The 13,152-nt window shown below is 40.3% G+C and overlaps 1 protein-coding gene across 1 annotated transcript; it reads left to right on the top strand.

Annotated features, from left to right (window-relative positions):
* Positions 1-4,305: 4,305 nt before the first annotated feature.
* LOC310803288 (V-type proton ATPase subunit d 1-like) lies at positions 4,306-12,834 on the top strand (the record flags this gene model as incomplete). The annotated part of the gene is made up of 8 exons (XM_083668015.1): positions 4,306-4,435; positions 5,411-5,582; positions 5,975-6,153; positions 11,093-11,172; positions 11,437-11,514; positions 11,709-11,885; positions 12,222-12,299; positions 12,673-12,834. 8 exons carry the CDS (start codon positions 4,306-4,308, stop codon positions 12,832-12,834), a joined length of 1,056 nt encoding a protein of 351 aa, XP_083524141.1.
* Positions 12,835-13,152: the final 318 nt, after the last annotated feature.

The following is a 13,152-nucleotide window of genomic DNA, read 5'->3' as shown; positions in this document are numbered from 1 at the left end:
ACAAAGTATCCATTGCCTCTATTGGTTTATTTTGGCTTGTTCAGTACACACACTTAGGACAGAAACTAATCCCAGATAGCCAGATTGTGGTCTTATTGTTCTCTCTAGTTCCTGGCCATGCTCATGAAAATTCAACATATTGAGATGCATGATATTGGGACTGATTGTTACCACGAAGCATGACATGCAGAGATTGTCTTTTTTCAACAAGCCTTCACCACAGATACTGTAGTATCTGAATTCATCAGATGTTCTTCCTTTGATAGTGAAAGTGCTGTCATGAAACTAAGTCAGCAAAGTATGGGTAAGCTCTTTACAGGTATAGTTCACCCAAATTAGGCTACAATTTTAAGATAAAGCATGTATTTTTGCGCTTTGCTGTCCTCTCTGACTGCATTGATCATTTGAAAACAGGTGTTAGTACACAATATGGTAGATTTTCTAATAGCGGCAATTGTGTGCATATCCTTGTAAATAAACAAAACGTAAAATAGATACGTAAAGGCCAGTGCTTCACCCTGACACCAGATTTTATAAAGCGCTTTGTTTGGCGAAAACAGCTCTCTTCACTTGTCTCGTGGGGCCAGACGTGTTGCCTCCCACGAATTGCATTAGCTCCCAGCATACTTCTTGGAGGCTTATTGCCTTCCAACTCCTATAGACGGATGGGGAGGGACATTCACGCGCCCTTCGTTATTCGTTTTCTGAATCTAGTTGTACTCTATCGTCAACACCTCCCCAGTACGCAAATTGTGTTGTTAACTTCTTGCTTGCCGATGTTAGCTGTCTGCACTAGCTATTGGGATTTATTTAGTATTATGGAGAGCACAATTTCCACCTTCATTCTGAATCCCACCTACCCAAACTCGTGTTTGGTCGGAGTTCTCAAAAGCTGTATCCATTATTTCCAGACACACCCGATTACCTGGTGCGGCTGGTTTGAGACTCTTCAATGGGTGATCTCATTCCTTGATCCCTAATGATTTATCATAGCAAAGTTCATGTTTACATACTGGACCTTTAGCCTAATTTTATTTATAGGTAGAGAGTAGTTACAATGAAGTTGGCAAACCTGGAAAATCCACGCAAATAAACTTATTTGTATAAACTTATTTGTATAAGTTACAGTACATATCAATTAATTTGATCATGCTAACATTGGTTTTATTGATCCTAGTATTTTGCACTCAACAATGCTAATGCTGAGCAGCAGCTATGAATCTTGCCCAAATCTTGAGTCGCTGACTCTCTGTATTCTTGGTCTTGGACGATTAGCTAAGTTTGTAATTTGGGTGAACTATCCCTTAATGTAAAAGCCTTACATTGTATTCTGCATAAAGTAGGTCAGGTAGGTTATTTCAATAGATTGACATATAAAGATCTTTTCATTGGCATCCTACTTTAAATTGCAATATAAATCAGTTTTGTCATGTACAGGCCTGAAATCTAGAATCTAATCATAAATCCATGTTTGATATATGTCCAACTGTAGTTTGGAGCCAAGGGAAGCCCACACGCCTCTTTGCCAGGAGAAGGATTTCTCCACATCAGGGACACCACGTTGCAGTAAGTTGTACATCTCTTTAACAGAACACCGCCTCAAAACTAGCAGGGACCATTAGGACTCCCCACCGCTTCTATGTTCTCCTGCAACAAGTTTCAAGAGGTCGTATGAGGCAGGCATTTACTAACATGGGAAGATTTTTCTACTGGATGTGAAAAATATATGAATGCACCTCTTTCATCATTGACTTTATCAGGTCCTATCCAATCTCACATACAGTACAGTGTATTGCGTTATTTCTTGCACAATCTATACATGCAGTGATTACCCATATTGCTCTGAAGTCATCCAACATTCCTTGGAGTGTGAGAGGAGACACCATTTTGATATCAGAAACTGTAAAGTACACAAGGGGAACAAAAATAATACACAAGCAATATGTTTAAGTTGTACAACTCCAGAACTTGAGTTAGTATTTCTCTGTGGATGACATGTTTCAGAAGCTGAAACCTGAACCTGCAGCCCCTGCCCGCCGATGTGGTCGTCTTATGGAGAGCTGCTCCCCTTACACACCCTGTTGTGACCCGTGTGCTTCCTGCCGCTGTCGCCTCTTTAACACCATCTGTCACTGCTGGAGACTGGGCTCACACTGTCCTAAGAAGATCTAGACATGTGTCGGTAAACAGTATGCATGCACACACACACACACACACACACACACACACACACACACACACACACACAGGCTGCTGGACACTGAGCCAGTGCAAAACAAAAACAGAACATTAAAACATACAGGCAAACACAAACACACACAAAATTGTATATCTACCTCTTCTTGAGACTGTTGGAGATCTAGAGATGCTAGACACACACACACACACACACACACTCTGATACAACAACACATGCCTACCAAACAGGTGCACATGCTCAAACATGACTCACACACAAATATATCCATACACATTCATGCACCACACAAAATAGACATACCTGTATATGACACACATTACAAACCACCCACAATATTTTCTGTATACAGTATACAGTACTATGAATGTATTTAGCCATTGTATGGATGTGCTGTGCATGTATCAACTGCTGCTTCTCTATTACTGTGCACCTCTCCTGGTTTCTGGGTCATGTTGACCCTGTGTGACCACAATCCATTAAATAACTTAAACTTAAACTAAACTTAAATCCCCATCAATTATATTGTTTCTGATGGTTGTCGTTGTTTCTGTCATTGTTGATGGAACTATGATGAAACGACCATTTGAACTTGCACAACTGTTGTTGTATGATATCCATCAATAAAATATAACACATGAAATACCCATCCATCTATTTTTTCTATTGAAAAACTATCTTGTTAGCCTCTCTTATCCTCCTTTTATTGCTATTCTCTCATTCGTACCTGCAGGCAAAATGTTGTCCAGGGAAGCTTCATTTAAAGGTCTTGTAGTTGTAATCCAAGTTCATCATTTATGGGGTTCAGGGGGGGAGACAAAATAAAGTGAATTAAGTGAAGTCAGAGCCATGGGAACAACTGTAGCATCCCAAAACTAAGGCATATTTTAAATGACTGGCCAGCACCCCTGTGGATAAAGGTGCATAAGAGATGGTGAGACTTATGGGCATTGTAAATGAAAGTTATGAATTCAGAGCCTTAGTAGTTGTGAATGATAACAAGCAAGAAAACTGTAGGCTAAATGTTTTCTCTGGGAATTCAGCTGCAATCAACGAGTGGATATACGGAGTACTGGATTTCAATTCAACTGAGGTGAATAAAAATGTATCTTTGTTGTTTACGAAAGGTGTCAGATGATAATGGTACAGATTTCATATGCTGCCAAGTGACAGTCACAGTTTCCTCAGTTCAGTTTAAACACACTCTGATATGTACATACACACCTTCCTTCTTCCCGCCCTCTCTCTCTCTCTTCCTCTCATTTTCTATGCCATTATCTATCTGTCTCTCCCTCTCTCACACACACACACACACACACACACACACACACACATACACACAGTGGAAAATCAGAGAAGTGCCATAAGAGACATAGATAAGCGTGAAACACACAGTGTCATGCAGCCTCTCACACCAGTGGCTGAGGACTCTTCTACAGAGTAATATACATTCACCAGGGGAAAGACACTACAGTATAGGTCTTACAGCTCTCATTAGCTTTTCCTCTCCACCCAGAATTAATCAGTTCAAATTGCATGGCTGCTCTCTTAGGGCCAAATCTTAATGCACCGAGTATGCCAGCAGAACTCAGACCTCAGCATGAATTATGCATTGGTGTCAATAATGAGAGATTTACGTGACATTTCTCAAATTCAGTTCTCATAGGGCTCAAGTAACAATTCCAGTCGAGAGTAGTAGTAGTAATGTTTTGTTTTGTTTTTATTCTGTCCTTAAGCTTTATGGTAATTTGTATTACTGTAAATCTGTTGCGGAAAGAAAATATGTTTACCTCTTGTGAAATCAGATTGTGAAATGTGAGTTATACTGAGGATCATCACCTGATGGTGCTGAATGCATTTGATCCAATGATTTGAGATAACAAAACCAAGATACGAAAGGTCATTCTACCGCATACAAAAATAGTCCAGAGCTATGGAAATTCTTACAAGTGTCTAAGAGGACGGAAAGATACCATGATATGGGCGTCAACTAGTGAAGTAAAAGAGGGAAGTTGGAGTAAAGACAGAGAAAGAAAGAGAGAAACAGACAAAGCTGTAGAGGGGTAAGATAGGGTCCCATATAATACACAATCAACTTATTGGTTACAATGTCGGTGTGTTCAGAGCTCAGCTTCAATGTAGATCATGGCTACTTGGAGGGTCTGGTGCGAGGACTGAAGGCTGGGATCCTGTCTCGGGCTGACTATCACAACCTGGCCCAATGTGACACACTAGAGGGTAAGCTAATTAGCGACTCCTCTAGGTAATTCATTGTATCAGTTGTTGTTTCCTATTACATAGTTACATAACTTATCCAGTTATGGGGTGAATTTATTAGAGTGTGTGTGTGTGTGTGTGTGTGTGTGTGTGTGTGTGTGTGTGTGTGTGTGTGTGTATGCATGTTTGTGCGCGTGTGGTCCGTCCACTCCTTAGTCATCATCAGCTGCCCTACACAGTAGAGGAAATTAGTTATAGGGGCGTTTGACAGAGGACAAATATAGCCTCAGGAAAGATTTCACATTTTCATGATTTATTACTATAATGAAAAGTGTTGACAAGACAAGATCCTAGCTTCAAAAACTACTTGTACAGTATATGTGGCATGTACTACCAAATTATTTATTATGTAACGTGTTGCCTCCCACAAATTACATATGCTCCAGAATACCGTCTGGAGGCGTATTGTGTTCCAACTCCTATAGATAAATGGGAAAGGATTTGCATGCGCAGGAAAACCACCTTATTTGTCTTCTGAATCTGGTTGTGCCCCATCATCATCATCTCCCACGTACACAAAAGTAGTCGCTAACTTATAGAGACTTGCCAATGTTAGCTGTCTGCACTAGCTATAGAGATTTATTTAGATTTATAGAGAGTGCAATTTTCTCAAAGTTCTCAAAAGCTGGATAAATTATTTCCAGATGTACCACATTAGCTGGTATGGAAGTCTTGAGACTAGGGGTCGACTTACAGTAGTACTGTAAACTGGACAAAATGTTCAAGTTTAATATTTCAACACTGTGGAGTGCTTTGACTTCTGGGATAAAAGTAGTTCCCCCAGGCAGCCTTTGAACCCTTTCCTTGTGACCTGTCTCTCTCTCTCTCTCTCTCTTTCTCTCTCTCTCTCTCTCTCTCTCTCTCTCTCTCTCTCTATCTCTCTCTCTCTTTCTCTGTGTGTCTCTCTCTCTTTCTCTCATGATATATTTTGTGTAGACATGAAACTGCACCTACAGAATACAGACTATGGCAATATCCTGTCGACTGTGAATGAGGACTTGACCGTGTCTCTTGTGGACCACAAACTGAAGGAGAACTTACTGTCCGAGTTCCTCTGCCTGCGTTCACACTCTCTACCACCCCTCTCCACCTTCCTGGACTACATCACGTATGTCTGACCTAACCATTGATGCACATGTTTTTTGGTGCTGTTTTGAAATCCAACCACTATAGAGAAAGCAATGGAGAGCAATAGAGAAAAACAAAACACAGCTCCTTTACACTTCTTACAGAGATCTAAATGTATTTGCTAAAGCTAAGTAATTGGTATGAGAGTCAAAACAATAGCGTCATCAAAATGACACATCTGGCATAAAAACAACATGCAAATCCCTCTTTATCTAGTAGCATAGTTTCTGTTTGAATACTTTAAATGCATCCTTCTTGAGGTATCAGTGATTTGTATGTGATTGGATGAGTATAAGTTGGTGATTTAAGGGAGGATATGGGGAGAAGAATATATTCATTGGGCCCACATTGTATCCTGTCTCCTGGTTATAGCTACAGCTACATGATTGACAACGTGGTGCTGCTGATTACTGGTGCCTTGAGGCAAAGAGACGTGGCAGAGCTGCTGCCCCGGTGCCACCCACTGGGCAAGTTTGACCAGATGGCTGCAGTTGGCATCGCCAGAACTCCTGCTGATCTCTACTGTGCCATTCTGGTGGACACACCTTTGGGTAACTGCTGTTCTAGTCCCCTGTGGACACCTCTGCCAGTGTTGCTGCTACCTGTTGCTGATGACACTATTGAATATCTAACTGAATTCAATATCTATGAATATATATTAATATTTTATCTCAATATACGGTGCCCTGCGTAAGTAATGGGATAGTGAAGCATTTTTTCTTCTTTTGGCTCTACACAACAAAAGTTTGAGATCAAACAATTACTATAAGGTTAAAGTAGAGATTCTCAGCTTTTATTTGAAGGTATTTGTGTACATATTGGTTTCAAAATTCAGAAATAACAACACTTTTTATGCATAGTCCCCCTGTTTCAGGGTACCCAACAGTGATTTTTCAAATGTCCAAATTAAGCACTCATGTTTAGTATTTGGTCGACAATCCTTTCCATGCAATAACTGCCTGAAGTCTGTGACCCATTGACCCCACCAGATGCTGAGTGTCTTCTCTGGTGATGCTCTGCCAGGCCTGTACTGCAGACATCATCAGTTGTTTGTTTTGATGTATTTATGCCTAAAATCCTATCATTAGGAAATTAAATCCATGTTAAATTTAATTTAAATCTTGGCCAGTCAAGAACATTACTCTTTTTGGCCCTGAAAACTCCTTAGATGCTATGGCAGTATGTTTTGGGTCATTGTTTTACTGTATGATGATGCACCATCCAATGCATTTGGAGGCATTTGCTTGTACTTGAGCAGACAAGATGTTTCTGTACACTCAATATACTTTTTTCTCCAAACTTTCCACTTGCAATCACTCTGGTACATGATAATATTCATCTAATCTATCCACAATACCTTTTTTTTTTTTTTTTTTTTGTAAATAATAATATACACTCATCAAACACTTTATTAGGAACACCTGTACACCTTCTCATGGTGGAGGTGGTGTAATGGTGTGGGGAATGTATGTGTTTTCTTGGCATACTTTGGGCCTGTTAATACCAATTAATCATCGCTTGAATGTCACAGTCTATTTGAGTATTGTTGCTGACCATGTGCATCCCTTCATTGCCACAATTTACCCATCTTCTAATGGCCACTTCCAGCATGATAATGCACCATGTCACAAAGCAAAAGTCGTCTTAAACTGGTTTCATGAACATGACAATGAGTTCAGGGTTCTTCAGTGGCCTTCCCAGTCACCGGATCTGAATTCAATAGAACACCTTTGGGATGTGGTAGAATGGGAGATTCACAGCATGAAAGTGCACCTGAAAAATCTGCAGGAATTGCGTGATGCAATCATGTCATTATGGACCAGAATCTCAAAGTAATGTTTCCAACATCTTGTGGAATCAATGCCACAAAGAATTGAGGCTGTTTTGGGAGCAAAGGGAGGCCCTACCCAGTATTAGTATAGTGTTCCTAATAGTGTTCGGTGAGTGTGTGTATATATATATTTAACTTTTATTTTGGTAGGGAGTTCTATTGAGACCACAGTCTCTTTTACAAGGGAGCCCTGCATACACACAATATACATCATACAAAATTGCAACATTATAAAACAAACAATCAAGGAAAAACAACCACATTTTTCAACAAAAAGATCCTCAATCAAAATGTGTAATTGCCAGAGCAGCACCAGAACAACCAACTGTCATGTAATCTGTAGATTGTTTCAGCAGTGAGGTGTAAAACTAAAATGTATCCAATTTGGTGGAGACCCAATCCAGCTCATCCAGAAAGCTGCAGCCTGGTATAGCCTGGTGTTCAATCACCCCCCTCCTCCACACCCTTCACCAGCTCCCAATAGCAGCTTGCATTAGATTCAAGACCCTAGTGCTCATCTGCAGAGAGCTAAAGGGAACAGCCCCTCTCTGTCTACAATCGATGGTTAGTACCCAAACCCCGGCCCGATCAATTCATTCTTCCACCTCTGCTGGCCGCTTGGCACCGCCATCTCTATGAGGACTTAGTGGTCGCTCTGCCCAGTCACAGCTCTTCTCTCTCTTGGCACCCCAGTGGTGGAATGAGCTTCCTACCACTGTCAGGACGGCGGAATCACTATCTATCTTCTGCCATAGACTAAAGACTCATCTCTTTAGGGTACACCTGGGCTCTTCCTCCTCAGACCTCTCCACCCCTAACACCCTACATTGCGGTTATGGAAAGAAAACGTGTTCTTATCGACGGTTTGACTTATGTGGTGGAAGTCTAGGATTTACCACTCTGTACTTTAGCTCTTCGGAGGTAAGAATCAAGAAACAAGTCCTGAGTAGCCACAATATCTGAGTCCGGTATTTATTGTTTGCAAACAAGAGACAAGAGCGTAACAGTAGCCCAGCGTAGAACCGGGGGTCTGTTCAGCACAAGTCTGAAGAGACAATGATCAGGTTTGTCTTTTATACAGTTTGAACATATTGCCAGGCGCCTACAAGGCTATCGGCTGATAGGCTTGTGCTTACGTGAGAAAAGGCGGGAGAGAATGAACAATGGGGAGGCTTTCCTACTGATTAATCGCCGTTCAACATTTCACACCTATTGGCAGGATGCGCCTGTCCCCCCATTATTGCTCTCTCCCACCACTCCCTCAGAGATCACCGCTGTTCATATGGTAAATCATACAGTGCTTCTCAGAACAATGGCTATAGAACCTTAGAGGTGTGGCAAGAGAAAATGTAATCACAGTATTTACACAAGTTGTATCAGTCATGTGAAAGTGTATAACCTGAAAATAGTTCTATGAATGTATTTTCCATAACACTTATGATGACTGTTGTATAGTTGATTCACTTATTTAGACAATGTATTTATTGTAAAATAAAATAAAAAGGTTCTTAGATGGGAGTTGACCAGGGACTCTAATAAAAATAGCATGGATATTGGACGGTATCTAGTAGGGATGGGCGATACCACACTTTTAGGATTCGATACGATACCGATACTTTTTCTTGCATTTTCATCGATATCGATACCGATACTTATTGGCAATTTTTGTCAGTAAAAATATTATTACATTTAAGACAAATCACAAGACAATTACAGACCATTTATACAAAATTTATTATGGTCAATGCATAATAAAATAAAAAATAAAATAAATAACATAAATATGAATGAAATAAATTAAATATGAACAAAAACATACACATTTTCACTTTTCTTATTTCTCAAAAAAAAATAAAAAAGACCAATCTTGGTAGAAAAAGCTAAAAGGAAAAAACCCACATCACACTTGGCACCTTGCCGTGAGTTTATCGACTGGTGAAAAATAACACCACACCACGCTTCGTTTTTTGTCTGCCATATTTTACGCTTCCTGTTTTTTCCTCCGGCTCCCGCATTCGTGCTGAGCGGGCTCTGGCTGTGTCGTTGTCGGCTGTGTCGCACGTTGACGCTCATTCGCTCGTCTCCTGTCACGTGACATGGGCCAGCTCAATACGCCGCCAGTACAGGGGTGTCCCGGCACATAGTAATTTAAGTAAGGAATCAAAACAGCTGAAAGTGATGCATACACCCCCAATTATTATTTTTTAGTTTATATCGATATTTTTTTAGGGAAATAAATTCCAAATGAGTAGTGCGTGAGTATCGATCTATCGATACTACAGGATCGATACGCCCATCCCTAGTATCTAGGTTAGAGATGTCACCAGCTGCCTTCCAAACTTTGGGGAAAGCACCCGAGATAACGGTCAGATAAAACATATATGTCAAATGACTCAAAGTTGATCAAGCAGATAAGCCCCAATGGATTTTTTTACGTCAGCTTTAAGCAGGGCATAGTGTAGACGGATTTTGGTGGCGCCAGCCTTGATTTCAATGTGTATAACTTATTTACATTTGAATGAGCCTGGCGGACATCCTGAAGAAGTCGCACGCTCACCATTTGTCAATTCCTTTGCGATTGTAATTTATCTCACACCTTGTCCTTAAATAGGATTAACCCTATTTAAGGAGAGGGACAGCGAGATATTCTTTGAGTTTTGGGTTAGGCCCGTCACGGTCACCATTCTCCCGTGTTGTCCTTGACGCACGAAACTTACATTCATATGTTGCTTTGAAACTGTTCAATTGGTTATTTTGTTGATACTCTATTCTCATTATTCCTATGTGCATTAATATGATGTTGTGCGCTAGACAAAGGTTCTGTTAATACAGCACGACATAATCGTGACCAGGTTCTCCCATTTAATGTCTAATTAACGACACGTAGAGTGAGTCATCAGCTTCTGATATTGACCCTTGACTCCTCGCAATCCGATTTATCTTAACTTGAAGGCACGGTGAAAATAGCATTTTAGGTATTCTTAATGTGATCTAGGATCCGATATGATCGATTGTCTGTCACACAGGGATGAGCAAAGCCTTATCAATCATTATTAATAATGAAATATCTTTTGGAGTCAGATATAACGTAATGTTAACTTGTGTTAGTTGGTCATGTGTTGCATTTGTGTTGAGTTCGTTCGATCATGTCCATAACTGTTAGAAGTAATCACTGGGAATAAATGTATGTCTTATGTTTGACCCGTCATCTATTGTTCAGTTTTTTATTTTCTTATTCTATAATAGTACATAGGACATCACAAGTAGAAAGTTGTTGAAATGAAAACAAAGAATCGATGGTAGTTGACTGATGTCCCATCGAGCCAACTGGGGGCTGGGAGATGGAAGCGACCGACTGACCAGGGTCAGCCAAACCATTGTTTCTGTCAAATAAAAAGCCTGCAGAGATAAAATGCTGATTAAAGGTATCATGTATCTAATTTCTGTCACTAATGAGGCCAGAGTCTGTCAAAGCGTGCTTAGGTAGGGAGGAAGAGGAATTTCCACACTTAAGCTTTGGCCCAGGCCAGGGTTTTCATCAAAAGGAGATCTGAAAGTTCTGTGGAATACCAAGGATTAGTTCTATTCTTAATTCAAAAGTGTTTAAAGGGGCTTTGCAGTCTCAGTTTCCCATCTAAATATGTAATTTGTCTTGGCAGATCAGTTTTTCCAGGATGCAGTGTCTGAGTCAAACCTGGATGAGATGGGTGCTGAGATCATGAGAAACAAACTCTACAAGGTGGTGTGACAATAGTACCAGTACCTCTGAGTGTGTGTAACTCACAACAAAATGTAACTCACAACAAAATGTAACAGAAAAAGGTCACTAGCTTAGCATCCATGGTGAAAACAGCAATCACCATTTCAGCAGGTTAGGCTACAGCAATACTCATGATTGTGATCATGGTTTTTATCTACCTTATTGATGAGATAGCAGTCAGTAAAGGGAAGGGAATACTTTTTCAATGGACTAGGCCTGACCTTTTCTTTTCTTTTTGATCAGGCTTATTTAGAGTCCTTCCATAAATTCTGTGAAGAGACTGGTGGAGCCACTAAGGACATTATGTGTCCTATCTTGGAGGTACTGTAAGCTAATACTTCATCTGTCTGAGATACAATTTCACAGTTGAAATGAGTATGGGTTCATTCTGCTGTGTATGTGGGTGTGTATGTGTGTTACATCCTCTTTGTGCCTGTGTGTGTGTGTGTGCGTGTGCGTGTGCGTGTGCGTGTGCGTGTGTGTGTGTGTGTATTACCTCTGTGTGTACGCTGCAGTTTGAGGCGGATCGGCGGGCATTCATCATCACAGTGAACTCGTTTGGAACAGACCTGAGTGGGGTGGAGAGGAGCGCGCTGTACCCCTCCTGTGGGAGACTGTACCCAGAGGGGCTCCGTCTGCTCGCCCGGGCAGAGGACTATGAGCAGGTCCAGGCTGTTGCTGACTACTACCCTGTAAGTCTGACAGCTGCCTATATACTATAAGTGGAACTAAGGCAAATTGACTTAGGTGCATTATGCAATAGTCTCTGTAGACACAGTATTCTTCTCATATTATTTGAGCATTCCAGTAGTGCAGTGATGAACTCAACTCTGAATTTAGACCATTTGTATGCTACTTTATCTACACGTATTGTGGTACTGGGTTTATCATCTTAATGAATGATAATGAGTCTGTTGACAAGAATATGAATCTGTTCCCATATGTGATGACTACTCTGTTGACTATATAGTTTATCTGATAACTATGGTCTGATAACTAAAGAGTTAACAGAATTATATCTCCTCCAGGATTATAAACACATTTTCAATGACTCAGAGCTGGGATCCAAAGCCAGGACCCTGGAGGACAGATTCTTTGAGCGGGAGGTAATTCCATTTACTTTGTTGTCAGCCTCCTGTTGCAATTATTGGTAACCCTTTATTTTACAGCCCTGTTTCAGATGGTAATTACCCAGTATTTACTAATAATCTACTACTATAAAGTCAGCATTAACTACCTGGTACTAAATGGTGGTTCTAAATGAATGGAATTAATCTAAATGAACTAATGAGTGTAATTAATATGCAATTATCAGGTAATAACGCTTTTACCCAGTACTTTCTGAGTATGCACCAGGCTGTAAAATAAAGGGTTGCCCAATTATTACATAATGAAAACATATTTTGGGATTAAATAGCTAAATGGCAAATATATCAGGAAATGAAAGGCATCTTCTTTCTTTGTCTCTGTCTCTCTCAGGTTAAGCTGAACACACTGGCCTTTCTGGAGCAGTTCCATTTTGGAGTCTTCTACTCTTATGTCAAGCTTAAGGAGCAGGAGGCGCGCAACATAATTTGGATCGCAGAGTGCGTTACACAGAGGCAGAAGTCCAAGATCGACAACTACATCCCTATATTCTAGAGGTGCAATTCTCTCTAGAAAAACAAACCATTTAAGTAATGGATTCACTTTATTGGTCTGATGTTATGATATACAAAGTTAGATTGATTGCTCGATTGATTCTGAACAGTCACATTAAAGTTGAATTGACAAACGTTTCAAAGTATGCATGCAAGGGTTTTTGCAAATTAACTGAGATGAGATCACCTGACCTCTCACCTACCCTTTGCACTCAATAACCCATTTTCACAGATGATATGAAGACCATACCAAACATCTGAATTGACTGAGAAAGACATTCACTATCATATGTATAACATAAAACATTCAACAGACTAA

The sequence above is a fragment of the Argentina silus genome, assembly GCF_951799395.1.
Source record: "Argentina silus genome assembly, chromosome: 1".
Classification (NCBI taxonomy): Eukaryota; Metazoa; Chordata; class Actinopteri; order Argentiniformes; family Argentinidae; genus Argentina; species Argentina silus.
The sequence above is the reverse complement of the archived record's forward strand: the minus strand, read 5'-3'. Positions and strand labels throughout refer to the sequence as shown.